This window comes from Tupaia chinensis, unplaced genomic scaffold (assembly GCF_000334495.1).
Source record: "Tupaia chinensis unplaced genomic scaffold, TupChi_1.0 Scaffold000182_1, whole genome shotgun sequence".
Taxonomy (NCBI): domain Eukaryota; kingdom Metazoa; phylum Chordata; class Mammalia; order Scandentia; family Tupaiidae; genus Tupaia; species Tupaia belangeri.
The window spans coordinates 9,162,387-9,185,975 of NW_006159657.1; the positions used below are offsets into that span (position 1 = coordinate 9,162,387).

At 42.7% G+C, this 23,589-nt stretch overlaps 1 protein-coding gene across 4 annotated transcripts in view; it reads left to right on the plus strand.

Annotated features, from left to right (window-relative positions):
* Positions 1-23,589, plus strand: part of VPS35L (VPS35 endosomal protein sorting factor like) — a 143,579-nt gene that overhangs the window by 41,866 nt on the left and 78,124 nt on the right. For all 4 annotated transcript variants that reach the window (XR_003549098.1, XM_027771090.1, XM_027771088.1 and 1 more), the window contains exons 10-14: positions 2,963-3,059; positions 3,752-3,799; positions 5,915-6,008; positions 11,931-12,008; positions 12,512-12,634. Coding sequence is in view for 3 of the 4 variants with exons in the window: in XM_027771090.1 (XP_027626891.1) it covers positions 2,963-3,059; positions 3,752-3,799; positions 5,915-6,008; positions 11,931-12,008; positions 12,512-12,634 (440 nt within the window). In the remaining variant the exon portion in view is untranslated. The remainder of the gene's footprint in view (positions 1-2,962; positions 3,060-3,751; positions 3,800-5,914; positions 6,009-11,930; positions 12,009-12,511; positions 12,635-23,589) is intronic.

Here is a 23,589-nt window from a genome sequence, read left to right on the forward strand (position 1 = left end):
ACTGTCGTCTAGCTGCGGCGATGGTGTGTGTGGACTGTCGTCTAGCTGTGGTGATGGTGTGTGCACTGTCGTCTAGCTGCGGCGATGGTGTGTGGACTGTCGTCTAGCTGTGGCGATGGTGTGTGTGCACTGTCGTCTAGCTGCGGTGATGGTGTGTGCAGACTGTCTAGCTATTGTGGTGATGGTGTGTGCAGGAAACCTGCCTTGCACGTGGTCTCCAGCTCTGTTAGCCTGAATCACTCTGTCCCACCCTGGTTGTGCCTCAGTTGCCTGCACTGCAGAGTGAAGGACTTCATAGACGACCTCAGAAGCCTATTTTTGCTTTTGGATTTCAAGTTGTATGATTCAGTTGCACGAAGGGAAATTAACCCTGCCCCTCTCTTTCCCAAAAGACAAGATTGACAAATGGATTTTAAAACAACCCTTGTTGGGGCCAGACATTGGCATAGAGGTAAAATGCTACACTCTACGAGGGCATTTGGGAAAATTTACTGATCTAGTCTGTAGACCTCCCTGCATGTGCTGGGTACACGTGATCCAGCCCACAATCTAGGGCCGGCTGCAGACTAGAGTGGATTTTGGAGTCCAGACCCTGTTGGGGTCTCTCTCTGTCTCTGTCTCACAGAAAAAATAAATACAAACTTTAAAAAAAAATCCTATGTTTTTAAAAATGGATTTCTTGAAACTCAAAGACAAGTTACTTTATGCATATAGGTTCAGGCAAGAAATAGGAAGCCAGTCCTTTCCCGTTCTTTTGAAAACGGTCAGTGAATAGTTCGCAAGTGAATGAAGCGTGCCAGACAGTTAATATAGGGAAACACTTGAGACTGCGGTTTCGAAATATCTGCAGCTGTGATTAGTGACTTCTCCGCTGCAGGAGCAGTACCTGCAGGTTTATCTGTTTTGCTGATTCCATGGGAATCTTGATCACCCAAGTCATATACCACCAAGTGGCGGAATGAGGAATGAAGAATGACTCACTGCAGACAGGGTGAGGACCAGCAAGCTAAGGATGATTTACTGTATTCCAAAGTAATTAACTTTCCACTTAAAAAAATGTTTGTTTATTCATTCCATGAGAGGGAGAGACAGTCGTCCCAAAAAGGTTGTCGTACTGCAGTCCATCCCCGGGCAGCCTCTATCATGAACACGTGTGCCCGGTGTGGACAGGGAGGCCTCAGGCCGTGAACCAAGGCCCTTGCTGCATGGCCCCAGCATTGGGGGATACTGTGCTACCTCTGTGCCACTGGGGCTGGCCAACTTCTTTCTTTGTGACTTAATTCTAAAAGTAGAAACAGGATTAGGTTCCAATCTTTGCCAGAATCATTTGGAAGAAATCATTTCCATGTGAGAGTTCAGTAATGGTTTTTGTGATGTTGATAGGTTCTGTCCCTCCCCCACCCCAGTCTCTTGCAATTCCTTGTTATGTATGTTAAGTACAGAACTTGAGAAATAAATTTCTATTGTTTCAGAAAAGAAAAAAGTGTATGTTGAGATCAGGCTTGGGTGCCACAAGGTAACAATGATGGAGGATGGAACTAGTGGAGCCACTAGCCCATGATGCCAGGGGTCCTGTCTTATGTCTTGTTGCTCTCACGGTACAACATGACTGCATAAGTTCAGCTATCACATCTGTATTCCAATCAGCAGGTGAAAGGAGTGAGAAGGCATGCCCCTTCCCTTAAAGATATTTCTTAGAAGTTGTACTTCTGGGGATGAGCAGTTAGCATAATGGCTGTGTCACTGGTCTCTCGTGTAGTCAACCATGGTTCAAGTCCCGAACTCGGTGGCTTAAACTTGTGCCAGGCACATGTGCATGCATGCCCAAGATCTGAAGAGGAGAATGGAGGAGAAGGGATTGTGGCGTGGCCATCCCCTCTCGGGGGGTGATTTCTCACTTTCTATCTCTCTGTCTCTCTCTGTCCTGGCAAGAGTGCGTGCCCTATAGCAAAAAAACCTCTCCAAAAAATAAAGTTGTACTTCTGTATATATCCAGGGACCAGAACTTGGTCACATGACCACTCTTAGCTGCAGGGATGGCTTTATGCCCAGCAGAAAAATGAGAGTTCTGTTATCATTATTATTACTTTAAATTGTGAGAGGGTGTTTGCTCTCACCAGAGGGGGAGAGAGAGAGAGAGACTGTGACTGTGCACACGTGAAAGTACCCCCCAGTGTGGTGTGGCCACGCCAGTTCTTTCTCCTCTACTTTCTATCCCATCAGGATTTTGGGCGTGAAAGCACACACACCTGCCATGATTTTCAAGTCCCTGGGGTCAGGACTTAAACTGCGGTCAGCCACGTGTGCTGCACTTAACTGTGTACTGCACTCAACTACTGCACCACGGGGCCGGCCCAGGGAAGAGGACAGGGTGTCCTGGCAGTTCTGCCACAGCAGGTTTTCCTTCAGGGCCAAAGTTTAGATCGTGTTTCGTGGTAGGGTTGCAGGTTCCTAAACATCTGGAATTCTGAACAATATCATCATAGTTGCTGGTAGCCCATCACGCACCTCTGGACTGTGTTAGAGACAGTGGGTACAAACGGGGGCTGCGGAGCCAGGCTGCCTGGATTGAATTCCAGCTCTTCCATTTGCTGGCTGTGCTCACTGGGCAAGTTACCAAACGTTTCTGTGTCTCAGTGTCCACATCTATAAAGGAGGATCATAAAAATATGTACCTCGGAGGGCTGTAGTGGGATTCGGTGAGCTAACTTCTATAGAAGCACTTTGCACAGTACCTGGCACTGACAAAGCCCGTGTGTGTGTGTGTGTGTGTGTGTGTGTGTGTGTACACTGTCGTCATTGTTTCCTAATACTGACGATGACATTTGGAAGGAAGGACACAGCAGGGCCGAGTTCCCACTCCTTCTCTGCTCCGTGGTGCCATTTTCCTATCCTAGGACTCAGCGGCTGTAAAAGATCCAGAGATTTAGGAGGGCTGATGGGTATTGTTTTTGTATTACAGATCACTTTTCTCCAGAGAATGTAAATGACACGGCCAAGGAAACATGCCTAAATTGGTTTTTCAAGATTGCTTCCATCAGGGAACTCATTCCGAGATTGTATCCTTTTTTTTTTGTCTGATGATTTTGAAGATAGACTAAAAGAGTTGCACTGCTAATAGAATCCATGTGACGGGATGCCCTGAAATTCTTGTCGAAAATTTGGGCCTGTTATGGTTGCTAACCTGAAAATACAGGGCAGGCCACATTTGTATAAGCCTCGGGACGATTGCTCTCTCCAGCTTTCTGCTTTGAATATGATGCCATGACCAGGCTTTTGTTTCCGTAAGGAACATTCCCACATTAATCCTCTGTGTTAGAATGCTTCATCTTTAGGTATTTTCTCTGGTTCCAAGAACTTGAAAGAACAGGGTCAGGCTGTTTTGTAGGAATGCCAATATTGCAGAATAGGAAATTTGACTTATGCACAAAGTGTGTCTTACTTATCTAAAGTTCATTCTTTCCCCATGAAGCTTGATTGGAAACGCTCAAAACCTAGTGTGCAATTCAGCACGCAACCGGGAACCAACGTGGAACATTTTCCAAAGTTTATTAAAATAATTACGAAACCTTGCAGACTGTGTAGAGAAACCATAAGCCACTGGGTAGCTTGGTTCTCTGGTTTATTCAGGGGGCCACTGTGGCTCCCCTCTCCTACGACCTGCCTAGGTCTGTTCATGAAGAGTTCAGCCTTTTGCCCCTGGGGAACAGGCTGTCTGGAAAATGTCTTCCTTAATAGAATGTGTTTGTAGTTACGTGGAGGCATCTATCCTGAAGTGTAACAAGTTCCTCTCCAAAACGTAAGACTCTTCTTTAATGTCGAGAGCCATAGCATTTCCGAAAATCTCACGCACACTCTCGAGGGAATATAGTAGTAGCTCTCATTCATTGTGTAGTGTGTGGGAGGCCAGATCTGGTGGTAGGCACCTTCTGTGCATTTTCTCACTTAATTCAAATGAAAACTTAATGGAGTACAGACACCTTTTTAGTCCACATATTATGGAAAGGAAAACCCAAGATAGGAAAGGTGCTTGGGTAGCCTACAAGAAAGCAGATCTGCTGGATTTAAGCCTAGGCTGTGCCATTACTAACTGTGTATCCTTGAGCAACTGGTTGAGGGTCTCTGTGCCTGTCTCCTCTCCTGTGCACATGGCCCTCAGAAGGGCTCTCTGGGTCCTTTGAGCTGCACACGCAGCACTAAGAGTAGTACCTGACATGAGTAGACCCCATGCTCAGTATCAGCTGCTGCTCCTGAAGATGACGGTGGTCAAGATGGTGTCAGAACCAAGAGCCTGTGCTCCTAAGCCCCCGTGCCACTCTGGGTCATCACAGACATTGTTTTGGGAGTAGTAGCATGGGGAACCAGATCTGCTTTCTGCAGAGCTGGTGAAATGCTGAGTCATGTTAGGTAACTATTGGGTTGTTGGAAAAATCATGTTGTATTTTTCAGTGCAAAAATGTGTCATGACTTTTCTGATGACCCAATAGATAACATGCTCCTTGAAGCCAGGGACTGACTGATGGTATTCCACAAATAACTATTTTGTTTGGATTTAGAATTTATCTTAGATGTGCTTGATTTAGAGCTAGGGACATGTAGGATAGCTTGGGGGATAACATGAATACTAAAGAAACAGTTATTTTGCCTCACCAGCTGGGGGAGGGTAATGCCTTAGGCAGAGGGAAGTCCTGTGCTGAAATCATAACTCATATTTACTGGGTGGGGTGGGTTTCTGATGTCAGCTTGAAATGCTAGGAAGAGATGGGACACAGGACAGTAAATGAGTACCAAAGGAATACAAGGGGACTTCAAAAAACTCACAGACAAGTGAGTTTATTTTGGGACAAAAAATGTTTGCAGTCAATGAAAAATAATCAAACAGAAACTGTTAAAATTAGTAAAACAAGTGTGACCTGGAGCAGGCAAAATGAAGAGTAGCCACCACCACTGAGCAGTTGGTACAGATCGAAGAACTCATTCAATGACTCCTGAAGATGACGGTGGTCAAGATGGTGTCAGAACCAAGAGCCTGTGCTCCTAAGCCCCCGTGCCACTCTGGGTCATCACAGACATTGTTTTGGGAGTAGTAGCATGGGGAACCAGATCTGCTTTCTGCAGAGCTGGTGAAATGCTGAGTCATGTTAGGTAACTATTGGGTTGTTGGAAAAATCATGTTGTATTTTTCAGTGCAAAAATGTGTCATGACTTTTCTGATGACCCAATAGATAACATGCTCCTTGAAGCCAGGGACTGACTGATGGTATTCCACAAATAACTATTTTGTTTGGATTTAGAATTTATCTTAGATGTGCTTGATTTAGAGCTAGGGACATGTAGGATAGCTTGGGGGATAACATGAATACTAAAGAAACAGTTATTTTGCCTCACCAGCTGGGGGAGGGTAATGCCTTAGGCAGAGGGAAGTCCTGTGCTGAAATCATAACTCATATTTACTGGGTGGGGTGGGTTTCTGATGTCAGCTTGAAATGCTAGGAAGAGATGGGACACAGGACAGTAAATGAGTACCAAAGGAATACAAGGGGACTTCAAAAAACTCACAGACAAGTGAGTTTATTTTGGGACAAAAAATGTTTGCAGTCAATGAAAAATAATCAAACAGAAACTGTTAAAATTAGTAAAACAAGTGTGACCTGGAGCAGGCAAAATGAAGAGTAGCCACCACCACTGAGCAGTTGGTACAGATCGAAGAACTCATTCAATGAATGAATTGTTGTTATCAAGAGATGTTTGCTACAGTGCCCTGGAAGACTGAATTTTGACCTTGGTTTGTTCTTGAAATGGAATTGTTTTTCCCCTCCAAACTTAGGAAGTTTAGTTTAATCTTTATTTTAAAAATAAAAGAAAAGCGAGTTCTGATACCAGGTGTAATTCTGGATCTTTTTGTCTCCTACAGGGGAATTTCAGAGTGCCTGCCCCGGCTGACGTGCATGATCAGAGGCATCGGAGACCCACTGGTGTCGGTGTACGCCCGGGCCTACCTGTGCCGGGTAGGCAACGTCGATTCCCACGCTCGCAGCTGTGACTGCTTCCCGTCTCCTTAAACCTTCACTCAGGGCTTCTCCATCCCGCTGCCTCACAAGTCACTGAAAGGACTTGATTAACTGCTAATTTTAGAACATGGCTCTTCCACAGAAAGTAGAGCTGTAGGATTTCTTTTAAAAATTAATTTTAAAGTAGACCAACTTTCTGTAACTCTTAATTAGTGGGCGCTCAAGGTCATCTACTTACAAATGAACTGGTTTTCAGAATTAATCGTTTCTTAGTTCTTGCTGGGGAGGCGGCTTGAAGGCCTTTCAGATGATAGGCTACTTTTCAGTGACTTGAGACATGCTTTTTCCCTTTGTCATTAATTTGAGTTTTTCTTTCTTTAAAAAAATTTCCTTCATGAAAGAGAAAAAGCGTCCTCTCTACGTCTAAGCCTTTCCGCCAGTCAGGAACACAGGTGCACATCCCTGGAGTGTACAGGTTGACCCTGGCGTTGAACCTTGATCTGTCACATGGCTTTCAGCATAGCAGGGCATTGTGCTAGTATGGCTGGGCCTGGTGTTTTGTTTTGATTTTTTTGTCCTCCTATTAAAGAGCTGGCAGAGAGGGTTAAGGTGGTGAGGGCCTTGGTGGGGAGTACGGTTCACTCCGGCAGGTCTCAGGATCTGCATAGCCTGACTTTGCAGGCCCACAGCCCAACTTAAGGTTGCCTCTTGTCATGCATGAGCTGGGCTGACTCTAAACCACATGGCCTTTCTCTTCTTTAAAGCATCATGAACGTTCTGCTTTCTTTTCGTGTATGAAAAATGTAAAAAGTTTGTAAGGATTGTGCCCCTCCCCCTTGCTGATTTCTCTTTCAAAATGGAGAATGTACGGTCATTTTTCTTCAAAATGCCCCGGGGCTTTTCCTCTGTCAGGACTTGCCTAGCATTGGGGGTTGCCCCGCTCATCTGATTAGCTGGTATGCCTTTAGAGAGGAGTTGTTACCCCTGATGAACCCCAGAGGTCCTTAGAGGCTAAGCTACAGTTAGAGTTAGATCCTCCCCCAAAAGTGATTATGGACTTTATCTTATTTTTAAATTTTTTTGAGAGAGTTTTTGTTTGTTTGTTTTTGTTTTTTGTTTGTTTTGTTTTGTTTTTTTGCTATAGGGCACATGTACTCACTGGAGAGACAGAGAGTGAAAAATCACCCCCCGCCCCCGGGGGGGGATGGCCACACCACATTCCCTTCTCCTCCATTCTTCTCTCGGGATCTTGGGCACACACATGTGCCCGGAGAGAGTTTTAAGCCACTGGACCAAGAACTAGAAACATGGTTGACTATGTAGGAGTCCAGCAACATAACCATTATAGCATCTGCTAGTCCTGATTATACGTTTTATTAAGTCAGAAGGTGAGAACTCAGAGCCTTTGCTTTGCTTCTTCTCCGCCATCTAACAAATGGCAGAAACTATGTCATCGCAAATGTCATAAAACTCTCAGTCACTGCCCTCAGAGTGAATAATAGATATCTGTTACGAGGATAGTTTTATAGGACTGCTTTGTGATCCTGAGACTGAGAGGAAGGGTCTTCCAGGCCGACCCCACAGCCTAAAGGTTAAGGGCGCTAGATCCCACATGGCTAACTACAGTTCAAATCCTGGCCCCAGTGGCTTGAAAAATATGTCATATGCATGTGCACCTCGAATCCTGACAGGGTGGAGAAATGGAGACGGGATTGCGGTAGGTGTTCTCTCTTTGTTTCTCTCTCTCTCTCTCTCTCTCTCTCTGTCTCTCTTTGATGAGCACACACACTCTCTGGCAATTAAAAGAAAAAAGTGCTGTCCAAGGGCACCCTGCTTCCCCTTTGTAACAGAGGCCTCTGTGTATATTTCACCTCTGCCTCAGTCTTGGGGTGGATTTCTTCATGTAAGGATATTAGATGTTTCCAAGAACTTCAACTTTTGTATATTTAGAAACTCACTTAAGCTTTCCAGGTCAGTGCTTGCTGAAATCCTACTGTGTGCAAAGTACTGCCAGGTCCCGTGGGAGAGATGTAAAGATGATGTGCACGGATTTACAGTCTGCTGTTTCTCACTTTGTGGAAAATTGCAAGTTCTTTAAACTGATCTTGACATTTGTTGAATCTTAGAGCAACAAAGGCAGAATCGTGGCCCAGTCTGGTGGGTAGTCAGTAGGTTTAGAAGCACAGCGTCCTATGAAAATGATTCTGGTTGGTACAAAGAAATCAGAAGGGTGGGGGGGCACATCTCTTGCAGACCCGTTCAGTTTTAAAGTACGTGAGCCAGGGAAAAGGCAAGGTCTGTTGCATACTAAGTGCCTTGGAATACCAAATGTAACTTAAAAACACAGTAACAATGAGAAGATGCAGGGGATGAAGCTAACCCATCCGCAAAAGCCTAGTCACAAATGCACTGCATCTACTGGAATCATTTTGTTAGCCCAAGCAATTTATTAATTTCCTGGCTGGGTAGTTACTAAAAGTGTTTCAATACAGAGTAAGAGACAACCAGGCCGGCAGGTGCCATTGTGGTTAAGGCACTTGAGTTCCACATGGCCAACCATGGTTTGAGTCCTGGACCTGGCAGCTTGCTTTGTCACTTGCCCCCTCTCTCTCTCTGTCTCTCTCTGGTCAAATTAAAAATAAATAAATAATGATGATGAATAAAATTAAAATAATTCTTAAAACAATAAGAGAGACAGCTTGTGTATTAGTTAAACATTTTTGAGTTGCAAGTAGTGAAAAGCCAATTTTTAGTACTTTAAGCAAGAAAGAGGATTTATTGACTTGTCTGTTGAGAGTCCAGGGCCAGTACAGGCATGGCTAGATCCAGGCCTCAGAGAGTATGGTCCAGAGTCAGCCTCTCAGCCTAGCCACAGTGGTGCAGGCTACTCAGATGCTGCGCTCTGTGGGCTGGGACCACATGGGGTCCAGGTTCAATCCCTGGTCCAACCTAAAAGGCCAGGTGCAGTGGCTGGATCTATAACCTCAGCAGCTTGGGAGGCTGAGGCAGGAGGGTCACAACATGGGGAGATCCTGTCTTTAAAAAAGAAGAGGAAGAGGAGGAAGAGAAAGGAGGAAAAGGAGAAAGGAAGAGGAAGAGGAGGAAGGAGGAGGAAAAAAGGAGGAGGAAGAAGGGGAAAGGAAGGAGGAGGAGGAAGAAGAAACAAGAAGAAGAAGAAAAATCACCTCTCTGTCCTTCCATCACTCAACTCTACTTTCCTCTAAGCTGGCATCATTCTGTGGCCTGCTTTTCCCATACGGTGGCCCATGATAGCTCCATGCTTCCATCCCACCGGCTTAGGAACCGCACTGGAAACAGTGCCATCTCCCCATTAGATCCTGCCAGTCTCAGGCTGATTCTTAGTGGACCATCTTAGGTCCCTGGCCCACCTCTAGATAAGTCACTATGGCTTTGGGATGGGCTATGCTTACTGACCAGACCTGGGTCATGTGTCACCCCTGGAACACAGTCTGGCTCTGCCAGACCTCATGGTCAAGAGGGGAAGGTTTGAGTTCCCAAAGGCAGATCGTCGGCTGATAGCAGAAGCAGAGGGAATAAATACCAGGCAGGCAGAAGCAGCAGATGGAAGCACGAGCACCTGCCCTTGCTCCTCTGGGTGGAACTCTTCTAGGCCCAAGCAGATTTCTCAGCTGCTCATTTGACTTGATGAGAAGAGATAAACAAAACACAAAGCACTGAGTGGGTAGGGCGTGGGGGGGGCAACTCAGAGCTGTTTATTAAGGGAAAGTATGATTAACTACTCTCCCAAGGCAGGCTCCTTCGGCTCATGTCTGCTGCCTGTCCACTGGGCCGGCCTTTGCTGTCACCTAACAGATAATTATTGCCTGCTCTGTGGTATGATTAAGTGCAAGGAAAGACAATAGAATCAGAACATGGCAGAACTAGATCTAACATTTGTTGTTGGTATTTTTTTTTAAATCTATGCTCTTGTCCTTGGAATATCCCTTCCTGTACTCACCAGCCATAGAGCTGCTCTTGGAATTTAATTGCCTGGTCATTCTCGTATTATTCTCCCTAAAGGACTTGTTCACAGCTATCTAAGAAGGTGTCGTTACTGTTAACTCCCACAATTTCTGGGTGGGGAAGGCATATGGCAGGATCTGTCCCCATTTGAAGGAGCTGAGTCCAGAAAAGCTGCTTTCCCTTCAAAGTGGTTTCTGTGATTAAGCAGCAATTTGAAATTGAGGGGTTGCTGAGGAGATCGGTTTAAGAAACCGTATGATGTTCTGTTTTGTGTTTTAAACACATGGCCTCCCCTCCATAGCATATCCTTTCTTTTTCCAACTCCAGTGCCCTGGCTGCCTTCTCTATGATCAGCAAATTTCTTAACTAGAACTATCACAATACTTTTTAATTGCCAGAGGGTGGACACGAGAGAGAGAGAATGAACACATACCTCCCAATGGGGCACTGCCACACCGCAACCCCTTCTCCATCTCTCCATCTTGTTGGGATTTGGGGCACACATCCACACGTACCTGGCATGTTTTTCAAACCACCAGGACCAGGATTCAAACCATGGTTGGCCATGTGGGATCCAGATCACTTAACTACTGGGCCAACATGACAGTTTTTAAACAATGAACTCAGGTGGCAGTGGATTATAGCATTATTATGCTTTATGGTTGTCTTATATAATAATGCTTAAAATATTTGAAAATATATGTCTGCTTCATGACTGTCTAACACTGAGCTTATGTAGCTTCTAGTAAGGTAGCAGAAGCAACAGCACATCTGAAATCCAAGCTGACTCTCAGACATATCATACTCTTTTTTTCTTCACTTAATAAGTACAATCACATGTGTGTTTTATCTTTTTTTTTTTTTTTTTAGAGGAAAGGAATATATTGTAAACATAGTCTTGAGAGCACATTCTTCCTTAGTCTCTATTTATTTGTTCTCTTGGTCATCTGTTCGGAAGTACTTCCATTACCTCTGGGAAATTGCAAAGGTGATTGCTGCAAATGTTGCCCTTTTTTCATTAAACATAACTTCTGTGGTTTTCTTATAAAAGCGATACATGTTGGGGCCAGCATGTGGCAAGGTGGTTAAGACACTGGATTCCCACATAGCCAACTGTGGTTTGAGTCCCAGACCCAGCAGCTTGAAAATCAGGCCAGGTGCATGTGTGTGCATACCCAAAATCCTGAGAGGAGAATGGAGAAGGGACTGTGGCATGACCATCCCCCCGCGGGTGATTTCTCTCTCTCTGAAGAGCACATGCACCCTAGGTTTTTAGGTAATAACCTAGGGAAAAACAAAACAAAACAGGCAGCTGAATCCCACATGACCAACTGCATAAGTTGGACCTGGTGGCTTGAAAAACACACCAGGTGCCTGTGTGTATATGCCCAAAATCTCAAGAGAAGATTGGAGGAGAAAGGATTGTGTGGCCACCCTTCCTGGAAGGTTATTTCTCATTTTGCTTCCTTTCTCCTTCTGTCTCTTTCCATTGAGCTCACATGCCCTTTAGCAAACTAAAAGAAAGAAAGAGAGAGAGAGAGAAGCAAAAAGAATTAAAATGAACTATGTGGGTTTTACTTCTGTATTTACATATGTGTACAAATTATATATGTGTGTGTGTATATATATATATATATATATAAGAATTACTTATTTAATTCCATTTGTTGTTATTATTTTTTAATTTGACTAGAGAGAGACAGAGAGAGAGAAAGGGAAAATGAGAAAACAAGCCACCAAGTCCAGGACTCAAACCATGGTGGGCCATGTGGGAATCCAGCGCCTTTAACCACCTCACCACCTGCTGGCCCCACAAATATATATTTTTATTTGCAAAAGTGGCATTATAATGTATGTATTACTTGCACCCTGCTTTTGCACAGTCAAGGTAATTTTTTGTTTTGTCTTTCTTTTTTTTTTTTTTTTTGCCTGCAGGTGGGAATGGAAGTGGCTCCACATCTCAAGGAAAGCCTAAATAAGAACTTTTTTGACTTCCTCCTTACATTTAAACAGGTAAGAGAGCACTGTCAGAACAGCTAATTGATGTAACAGTTACGTGAAAGTGAATTCACAAAACCCAGTTGGATCTCCAACTTGAGAATGCCTGAAAGCTCTTACAATGTGCAAACCCTAGCCAATTACACCAGCTTCTGTCAGACAATTAAAATGTGTTGATTGTGCCGAACCAGTCGAGAGCACAAATGTGTGTGTTAACAGGAAGCGTCTCTAGCTGATCGGCCTTTCTTTTTAGCATCTGCTTGCTCCATTTTTACCAGGTTACTTCTTTCCACAGTGCACATTCCCGAAACAGCTCAGCTTGGTGACATGGGAAACTGTGTGTGTGTGTGTGCGCGTGTGTGTGTTTGGTATTAAAAAAAAAAAAAAAAAAAAGCAACTGAGAAACCAGGCTATTTCTCCTGGGGCGGTCCAAATGCTTACGGTATGTGCATTCTGTACTCTTCATTTGTTGTTTGGTTTTCTCTTCTTTGGCTAAGCGTTTATTTGGTCTCCCGTAGATCCATGGGGATACGGTCCAGAACCAGCTGGTGGTCCAGGGAGTGGAGCTGCCATCCTACCTCCCCTTGTACTCGCCCGCCATGGACTGGATCTTCCAGTGCATTTCCTACCATGCCCCGGAGGTAATAGTCAAATAGCTTCAGCCCAATTTGCCTCAGGGAGGGAGGCTGGGGCTCTCTCTGAACTGTGCTGGCCCTGCCTCGTGGGCCCTCCAGTCTTAACAGGTCCCTTTTGTACAAGCTGCAGCACCATCACCACCACCAGGCCTTTAGAGTGGGCTCACCATTGTGGCAGGTTCTGTGCTAAGAGTTTTTCCTAGATTGTATCATTTAACAACCGTGGGGAGTGGTTTGGCACGTGACTGCTCAGAGAGGTCAGATGCCCATGGAAGGTCACACAGCTAGAGAGTGGTTAGGCCTGGACACAAACCCAGGGCCAACAAGTGTTAGGCCTGTTTATCTTCATACACTTCTTTTGTGCTTATAAATAATCCAATAAACTTGGCAGAGAGAGAGTAATATTTTCCCTATTTTACAGAAGGAAAGTGAAACTCAGATACTTAATTGCTTTCATAAGGTTTTTTTCCTTTCTCTCTTTTGTGTAGTTCTAGTACTGTCAGAAACTAAAGTGACATCAGAAACAGCAGAAATGTTCTTTTTTCCCCCCTGAGATAGAGAAGCAGTTTCAGTAGAAAGCAGTCCAAATTGTCACAATAACTGCGATCCATGGAGCTTTCCTTGTCTTCCCCTTGGGTTGTTGAAAAATTGTTCTGTGGGAGAACCACGGGGAAGGGGGCCTTGCTACAAAACAAACAAACAGCAAAGCAAAATTCAGCAACAACCATTTTCCTAGATGGTACTCATGCATATTAAAGAACAAAAAAGAACGTGGCTTACTAAGCAATTGCACTTTTGAGACTTTCTCCTGTAGAAATAGTCAGATGAGTGCACAAGCATATAAAGACAGCACACGCACACACAGGTTTGTTCACAGTGGTGCAAGAAGTGGAGGCAGCCATCAGAGGGGGATTGTTTGGACTGGTGTGTGCATTCAGTGGAATGGCACGGGGCTTTTTGAATGATAGAGACATATGAAGGTCTCTACGCAGTGACATACTGTTCACAGAGCATTGTTGGGGGAAGAAGGCAGTTTCGCACATTGCTGTGTGTGTCACAAGTGGCAGTGTGGTCTAGTGTGTGGGCTCTGCAGTTGTAGTGCCTCGGTCACATCTCAGCTCCACACCGATGTCATGGTAAGTAAAGGCCTGGTAACTTGTCCCTGCTCACTCTGAGCCTGCCCTCATCTGTAGAACGGGAGCCATAACAATAATTTCTACTTTGTAGTCTGTTGTAAGAACCCAGCAAGAGGATGCGTTACCGAGTTTCGTGTAGTGCCCCATATAGAGTGGGGAGGGCCCGCAACTCTGGTGGGGTTACGTTCTGAAATCCCTTGAACGTTAGAAACATCCTGTGTCAAAAATGTATTTAAGGGGCTGGCAGGTGATGAGGCAGTTAAGGTGCTGGACTTCCACATGGCTGACCACGGTTCAAATCCTGCACCTAGTGGCTTGCTTTCTCACTTTCGTCCTCTCTTTTCCTCTTTGTCTGCTTCTCTCTGGTGAATGCATGTGCACTATAGCAAACAAAATAATATTAATGAATAAAATTAAATAATAAAAAAGAAAATGCATTTAATACACCCAACTACCCAACATTGTGGCCTAGTCTAACCTCCCTTAAACATGCTCAGAACACGTTCATTGGCTCCCTGTTGGACTGATCACCTAACACAAAGCCTTTATATAACATGGTATTCAATAAGCCATGTGATTTATTGAGTTCTGTACTGAGAATGAAAAACAGAATGGTTGTCTGAGTGTTTGAAATGCAGTTTTTACTGAGTGTTTATGACTTTCACACCATCGTAAAGCTGAGAAATTCTAAATTGAAGGGACCCATCCTAAGTTGGCTCTGTCTGTACTTGCAATCATGATTTTTTAATGCCTGTATGAGAAAATTGGGAAGGAATATGACAAAAGATCATTGGAGGGTGTGATTTTTGAGCCATCTTAATCTATTTTCCTTTGCCTGTCTAACTTTTTCAACAAGTGTATGCTGCTTATGTTTTGACTTTTTCAAATTCTAAAGTATGAGGAGAAAAACAGAGACATCTTGTATTTTGAGTGATTTTTTTTTTTTTTTTTTTACTATTAAGTAAGTAAATTGATTTTAAATTAGGCCAGTATAAAGGGAAGATTGTTTGGAAATTTGCTGTCCATTCTCTGTGATCCTCGCAGTTTCAGCAACCACATGCTATCCTGGCTTCTGGGAAGAGGTAGAGGAGGGTTGTCCTGGCTTTTTGCTGAATGACAGATATACAAGGAAAGTTAACAGGTTGAAAATGAGAACACCTATTTTTTCTCCTTGTTTTTAATGTAAGGCAGAATCAGATTAAAAACAAAATGTACATGTCATAAGGCATTCTTCTTTTTATTCTAAGCACCAGTAATCTCCAAGGATAGCAGTAGCTGGGAATAGAGCTTTCCTGGGGAGTGAAGCTCTAGGAAGTCATTATTGCACTAGAATTAGTGATTAAAAAATTAGGTCACCTGAATAATAATAAACTCTGATTCTTGGGGCACTTGAATAAGGGACTTGCAGAATCATGTTAAAAAAATAATTTTCGGGCAAGCAGATGGCGCAGCAGTTACTTTGCTGGGCTCCCATATGGCTGACTGCAATTTGGGTATGGACCAGGTGGTTTGAAAGTCATGCCAGGCGTGTGTGTGCATGCATGTGCGTGTGTGCCCAAATTCCTAGAAGAAGAGTGGAGAAGGGATTGCGGCATGGTCATCCTCCAGGAGGTGATTTCTCATTTTCCTTGTCACTGTCTCTCTCCAGCCAGTGTACATGTCCTAAGGCAAAAACTCTAAAAACAAGAAAAGAAAAAAATCATTTTCAAGATGTTGAAGAATGCTGTTGCTATGGAGGATGGTGTTAAAGGTGCATGTGACAATTTGATGCCTAAAGTTTTTTTTAAATGTCTGGTACAAGTTACCCAGGGAGTGTGTGTTAGGTCAAGCCTTCAAAATAGAAGATTATAAAGTTTGGCTGCAGCAATTGGTAGTATACAAGACAGGTAGAGGAAAGAGGTAGAAGAGAAACACCTTCATTTGCAAATATCCTACTTATAAATTTCAAATCATGACCTGTAAATTTCAAATTACAATTGAAATAAAAAATCTAAAATAAAAATGAGAGAAAATGAAATTTATGAAAAAAAAAAAAGTAGACCATTTGGTTTTCTAGCAGAGTGCTAGAGATTGAGTGATTTTTTTTTTTTTTGGAGAGGTCTTTGCTATAGGGTGCGTGTGCTCGTCAGACAGAGAGAGAAAGAAAGACAGAAAGCAAGAAATCACCCCCCCCAGGGGGGATGGCCACACTGCAGTCTCTTCTTCTCCATTCTCCTCTCGGGATCTTGGGCACACACGCACACGCGCCCTGCGTGAGTTTAAGCCACCGGGTCCGGGATGCGAACCGCGGTCGACTACATGGGAGTCCAGCGACATAGCCATTATGCTAACAGCTGGTCCTGAGATTGGGTGACTTTTAATGAAAATTTACTTCTCACCATTCTGGAGGCTGAAAGTGCGAGATTGGGGTGCCAGTAGGTTCTATGTCTGGTGAGGGCCTTCCTGTTTTATCCTCACATAGTGGAAAGGGAACATAGCTCTCTGGCCTCTCCTTATAAGGACACTAATCTACCGTTCCTAAGGGCTCCACTCTCATGACCTTGTTACCTCCCAAAAGCCCTACCTCCTAATACCTAATAGCATTTCAGCATCTGAATTTTGGGTGGGATATAAACATTCTGTTTTTAAGTGAGAGTGATTATTCAATAAGGATTTTGTTGTTGTCTGAAGATAGCATTTTTTTGCCCTCATACAATTAAAATTTTAGTAAGTGAAAAATGGATTTATGTATCTGATTCCAGCACATTCCACATAGGAAAAAAAGCATTTTATGAAAGTTGCTTTTAGGCAATGGAAACAAATCTTGATAAAATTCTCCTGGTTGTCACCCAGCAACTGTTTGTTGGGATTGGGGTGGGAGATACAGAGGAAAGAAGGCCTGAGCCCTGACATCAGGGCGTGGATGGTATGACATCTCGTGATCGCTGGCTGCGCTGTGGGGTGCAGGTTGTAAGTGTTGGAGGAGGAAGAGGAAAGCGCTTGAGTAGAGGCCGGAACAGGCCTTTGGGCTGAGGAGGCTCAGACTGTGACTGTGCGGCCTTGGGCTGCTTGACCTCCCTGTGCCTCATTGGCTAATCATAGAACCTTCCTCTGAGGGCTGCTTTGACGGTGATGTGATAATACACGTCAGTATGTGGCGGGGGCCTGGCATGTGTTTGGCTATGGGCAGATGGGGGCAACTATCACTGTCACCGTTGGGCCAGACAGGCTTCACTGAAGCAGATGCGGGCCTGAGCTGACTTTAAGTCCAGGAGACAAGCAGGAGGGAAGGGACCTGTACACACAGGCAGATCACAGGCATAAGAGGGAAGCAGTATTATGGGAGAAGAGTAAGGAACTGTGCGGGCTGGGAGTGGGCCAGGTCACACTGGTTAGGCTGCAGAGGCTGCCGAGCATAATGTCATGGAAAGCAGGGAGCTCTGAAGGTTTTTGATCAAGGGAATGATCTGAAAAAAGCAGTGCTTGAAGATCAGATTGGCAAAAGCATACCAGATGGATTAAGGAGAGGAGAACCAGTTGGTTGCTGTGCTAAAACAAGAGATGGAACGGATAAGAGAGAATTTCATAATCAGAGAAAATGTGTTAATAAAAATACAAACGTGTTAGAAAGAATTTGGAAAGGATAGAAAGGTTAAAAGGAGAAAAATAGTCACCTAAAATCCTGCCATTCAGTGAGGTCAGTGTTGGAACCAGGTGGTAACTCAGTGGTAGTGTAACTGGACCCGTAGGAGAACGGTCCTGAGTGTGTGTCCTGGGCCCTTCCTGGGCATGGTTGTGGGCATGTGTGCCTGTGATCCTGGCCGGCTGAGACAGGAGGTGGATCAAGTCATGAAGACTCTATTGGAGATGCCTCTCTCTCTCTCTTTCTCCCCCTATAGGTCTCTTTAAAGAATAAAAATATAATATTTAAAATGCATCAGTGCTAACATTTTTGTATGTTTCCTTTCTAATCTCTGTGTCTCTCTCCATTTCTGTAATTTTGTTTTGTAGATGAGAACTTTTTCCCGTATAATAATGTACTTTTTCCTCACTTGACTTCGTACCAAACACTTCTACCCATTGCTTAGAACTTTTATGACCATCATTCATTTCAGAAGGCAGAGTGAGTTTGTCAGATGTGAAGAATGGAGGAGGGAGATGAATTGAAGACATAGCTAAGCTTTTTATTTTTTAATTTTTTAATTTTTAATTTTTTTTTATTTTTTATTAAAGGCAGCGTCTCTCATGGCATCATCCTGCCTCCTCAGCCTCCCAAGTAGCTCATCCTGCTCTTTTAGACAGGGGCTACCACACTCTGCTCTTTTAGATAGGATCTTGCTATATTATAGCCCATGCTGGCCACGAACTCACAGTCCTCCTTCCTCTGCTTCCCAGGTACCTGGGATTACAGGCACACACTGCTATGCTCAGCTTTTAGGGTAGGACAGGATAGAATTTGGGCCTGCATGAGGGCTCAGCCTGCTGACTAGCAGTGTCTACCAGCAGGTGCTATTATAGCTGGGCAAACATAGCTAAGCTTTGAGCCTCTCACATGATTCCTTTTTCATTGAGGATCCCTCTTTCCAAGCTCTGTCCACTGCTTCATATGAATTATCTTAATTTACCTTCACAGCTTCTCTAGGCTAGATATTGTTATTATTCCCATTTTTTGGTGAGGTACCTGATACTTAGAAACGTGCTTAAGGGCACACAGCTAGGATCACTCAACACTGCGCAGCCATTTTGGAAGTCACTCTGAAGTCAGCAAATCTCTTCTTTCAATTCCTTCTCTAGTTCTTGCTTTCTAGATATCTCCTGTTAACTGCTACACTTGAGGTAGGATTTCAAGGTAATAAAAGAATGATTCATGAGACTTACTCCAGTGGCCATACTATAAATTGTTCTTTAAGGGACCAGCAGTTGGTGTAATGGCTATGTTGCTGGACTACCACATAGTTGACCATGGTTCAAGTCCCAGACCCGGTGGCTTAAACTCATGCCGGGCGCGAGTGCGTGTGTGCGTGCCCAAGATCTCAAAAGAATGGAGGAGAAGGGATTGCAGCATGGCCATCCCCCCGAGGGGTGTTTTCTTGCTTTCTGTCTGTCTCTGTCTTTCTGGTGAGCACACGCACCCTATAGCAAAAACCTCTCAAAAAAAAAAAAGTGTTCTTGAAACATCGTAAGATATGATTAGGCTAATGATGCAAATCTGAGAATGGTATTGGTCAATGTTAAATCCCTCTTAAACATATGGTTGTATTATTTGTGTTCTGTCAGTTTTTAAAAATAATATATTCAATTTTATTTATTGTTATTATTATTTAATTTGACCAGAGAGAAAGAGGGAAAGTGAGAAAGCAAGCCACCAGATCTGGGATCTGAACCATAATCAGCCATGTAGGAATCCAGTGCCTTAACCACTACACCATATGCCAGCCTCTGTTCTTTAAATTTTAGAAGAAAATTCCCAGAGAAAGAAAAATATGAAAAATTAAGTTTTTCTCCTTTTTAATGAAAGATATTAATGATATTTTTTAATTTCTTTATATTCACATTGAAATATTTTATTTCTTAGAGACTTGATTATAGTAGCTCTTAAGATCAGCTTTTTTTACAAGAATTATTTCTTTAATTTAGTTTATTATATTATCTTAAATTTTGACCAGAGAGAGAAAGAAACAGAAAGTGAAAAAGCAAGTCACCAGGTCCAGGATTCAAACTGATGGCCATATGGGAGTCCAGCACCTTAACCACCATGCCGCTTTCTGGCTCCAGGATTCGTTTTTTATTTATTTATTTTTCTTTTCACAAATTTTTTGCTTAGAAGTCTCTTTTATCTGACATAACAAATCTTGCTTACTTTTGGTTTCTATTCCCATAAAACACTTTTCATTCTTTCACTTTCTGTCAATATAAGTCATTATTACCGAAGTAAGATGTTTATGAAGTATACAGTTTGTCTTTTTTTCCCCTAATCTATTCCACAAGTATGTATCTAACCTATACATAGGATTTTTTTAATAGGATTTTTTCCTGTCATTTCATATTTTTTTAATTTTGTATTTCACTTATTCCTTCATGTTTATCTTTGTGATTTGATGATTTTCTCTATAGAGTTAAGGATTTTCTTTCTCACTTGCGTACATTCCCAGTGAGTTTTATACTTTCATGTGCTTCATTCATAATGGTAGTTTTCTTTTTGCTTCCATATGTAGCACTCCCTTAAGGATTCCTTGTAAAGCTGTTCTCATAGAGATAAATTTCATCAGTTTTTGCTTATCTGGAAAAGACTTTATTTTTCCTTCACCTCTGAAGGACAGTTTTGCTGGATAAAGTATTCTTGGCTGGCAGTTTTTTCTTTCAGTACTTTGAATAAATCATGCCATTCTCTTCTAGCTTCTGAGGTTTCTACTGAGAAATCTGCTGTTAATGTAATGGGAATTCCCTTATATGTGACTTGTCCCTTTTTTCTTGGTGCTTTTAGAATTCTCTCCTTGTCTTTACATTTTGACAGTTTCACAATAATGTGCCTTGGAGAGGGCCTTTTTGGGTTCAATCTTTTTGGGGACCTTTGAACTTCCTGAATCTGGATGTGCATTTCTCTCCTAAGACTTGTGCAGTTTTCAGCTATTATTTCATGAAATAACTTTTCTATATCTTTTCCCATCTCTTCTCCTTCTGGAACTCCCATAACACGAGTATTTGTTTATTTAATACTGTCTCATATGTCCCATATTCTTTTTTCTGTTTTTCTCTCTAATTGGATTATTTCAAATTACTTGTCTTCAAGTTTGGAATTCTTTCCTCTGGTTGAGAAGGTCTATTATTAAAGCCTCCTAAAGTATTCTTCATTTAAAAAAAGTTTTCTTTTTTTTTTTTCTGTTTTTCTCTCTGACTCAAAAAGTGGAGGAGAAGGGATTGCATTGTGACTGTTCCCCATGAAGAGTGCTTTATTGCTTGTTCTCTCTATCTTTTCTCTGATGAGCACATACGCCCTCTGGTAAAGTTTAAAAAAAAGAGAGAGTAAGTAAAACCTGGAGAAATGGTCTAGCATGGTATACCAGTTGTCAGTTTACTGGCTTTAATAACACACTATATAGCTAGCCTTGTAGCATAGTGGTTAAGGAGCTGGATCCCACATGGCTGACCATGTTTCAGATTGTGGCCCAGCAGCTTGAAAAACGTGCCAGGTGCGCATGTGCATGCCTGCCCAGACTCCTGACAGGATAGAGAAACTGAAGAAAAAGGATTGCAGTACCTAGTAATCAAAACAAAACAGAACAAGAAACTATAATTATGTAAGATGTTACCACCAGGGGAAGCTGGATGATGCGTCCCCAGGACCTTCCTGTGTTATTTTTGCAATTGCTCATGAGTCTATAATTGGTTCAAAATAAAGTTTTAAAAAATCTTATCAATTATGGGTAGTTTGAAAAATGTTGCATTCATGAAATAGATTCCTCATCTATTAAAAAGAATGAGTATTTATGTGTGCTAACTTGGGAAGAGGGAGGGCCATCCATAGTGGATTCTTGAGGGGAAAAAAAGCAAGGTGTGGCTCAATATGTATAAGATAATTGTGTTTTTGTTAAAAAAAAAAAAAACCTAAAAAACAAAAAACAGTAAGTTTCTGCAACAATAACAGTATATTCATAGGGCACAGACAAGGGTCTAGAAAGATAAACACTAAAAGACTGACTATGATAATCCCTAGGAAGTGGGAGTTAGGAGGGAGAGGACATTCACACCTTTCTTGATTCCTGTCAATATTGTTTGAACTTTTGGCCTAACCATTTCTTATTTTTGTAATTCTTGTAAAAACAGTGAAATGTTACATAAGTAAATGAAATGTGAGGACATCAGTAACAAAGCTGAAAACAGAGATTAGCACACTAAATAAATATCTGCCTTATGACTCTTCTGAATCTTCAAGTTCTGACGTGTGTGAAAATGAAATATGCTGAGTCTCGGATTTTTCTATGGTTTAGCCTAGCCAAAAGGCTTGTTTCGATTTCAGTCTGCTTTGAAGTATTGTTCATCTTTTTCTTGCCAGAAATAATCAATCCTGTCACTCCTCAAAAAAGTAAAAAAATAAAGAAGATGATAGCCTCCAGTAGATTTGCCCGGGATCCATGACTTTTGGTTCCCTGGATACTTGCAGGTATTCCTGGATGTCTCTATGACAGCAGAATCTTTTTTTTTTTTTTTCACATTGTTAAGTTTTTCGATACACATTTAATGCATTTAATTTTTGTGAAAAAGAAAACTTTCTAGGTATTTGACTTGTCTTAATGGGCAGAATCTTTTGCCCATATGTTGGCATTTGCCCTAGTTCCTCATTTTAGAAATAGCTTGCCACGTCAGGCCATTCATTTGCAGATATGTGTGCATGTGCGTGTGTACATGTGTATGAGTGGGTAAGTCTAACGAAAGCATGGTTTCTGTCTGTTTTTCTCACCATTCTATTCCCAGTTTCTAGAACAGTGCCTTGTATATTAAAGTTGCTTCTTAGGTAGGTGTTGAGTGATTACTGGTATGTGTTGGGGAGTATCAGTGATAATGAAACAGAATAACTCTAAAAAAAATCCCTTCCCCAGACTTTTCCACAAACCACTTTCATATTGGTCTTCAAGAATGACTTTTCACAGGACTAGGAGATAATGTAATGGTTATGTCACTGGACTCCCACATGGCCAACTGCGGTTTGAGTCGTGGACCTGATGGCCTGAAAATCATGCTGAGTACATGTGCATGTGTGCCCAAGATCTCAGGAGGATGATGGAGGGGGAGGGATTGCGGTATGGCTACCCCTCCCCCAGGTGATTTCTCACTTTCCCTTTCACTGTCTCTGTCTCTTTGTCTGGAGAATGCATGTAACCTATGACAAAAACCTCTTAAAAAAGAAAAAAGAATAACTTTAGAGATATGAATAATATTCATGAGGGGGTTAGGGCAGCCATTTGTGACACCATGAGTTCTATCATCAGCTAGGATGCTCTGGCTACAAGGAGCAAACTCCTCACCACACAGCCTACTGATGGAATTCAGCATGTCCTCGTCCTCATTTGAAGGCTCCAGGCCAGACAGTATCAACCATCTTTCTGTTCCACCATTTTTCTCTTCTACCATCTGTAGCCTGTAGTAAGGTGGCTGCTGCCACCTCAAGCATCATGTCCTGAGGTAGAAAAACAGGGAGTCTTCAGTTCCTTAAGTCCTTGTTTAAGAACAGCATACCTATCCTTAAAGCCCCTGGGAGACTTCAGAACAGCCTGTCTCAGCAGCTAGAAATGGGTTCTGGGTCCTTGCCTACACCTACCATGAGCAAGGGGATTGAGACCACCATGATTGTTTTGGACCTCTGTTAGTCTGCTCAGGCCCACATAACAAAATACCACATATGGGGAACTCAAATAACAGATACTTATTTTCTCACTGTTCTGGAGGCTGGAAGTCCAAGATCAGAGTACAAACAAGGTGGTTCCTGATGAAACCTTTCTCCTTGCCTTGCGGATGTGTTCTTACATGGCCTTTCTTTTGTGTGTGAGTGTACTTGGATTCTCTTCCTCTTCTTCTAAGGACACCAGTCTGTTTGTTTAGGATCCTACTCTTATTATTTCATTTAACCTTAATACCTTCTTAAAGACTCCATCTCCAAATACAGATGCATCAGCCATTAGAGCTTTAGTCTGTGAATTTGAGGGGATATAATTCAAGTCTGTAACAGGACCCAACTTCACATATGAGGGCAGAGATAGAAATCCAAATAAAATGAAGGTTTTGAGGGTATCTCCATAGTCACCTATTTAATTATTCAGGAAACACATTCAACACGAGTGACACAGCTGG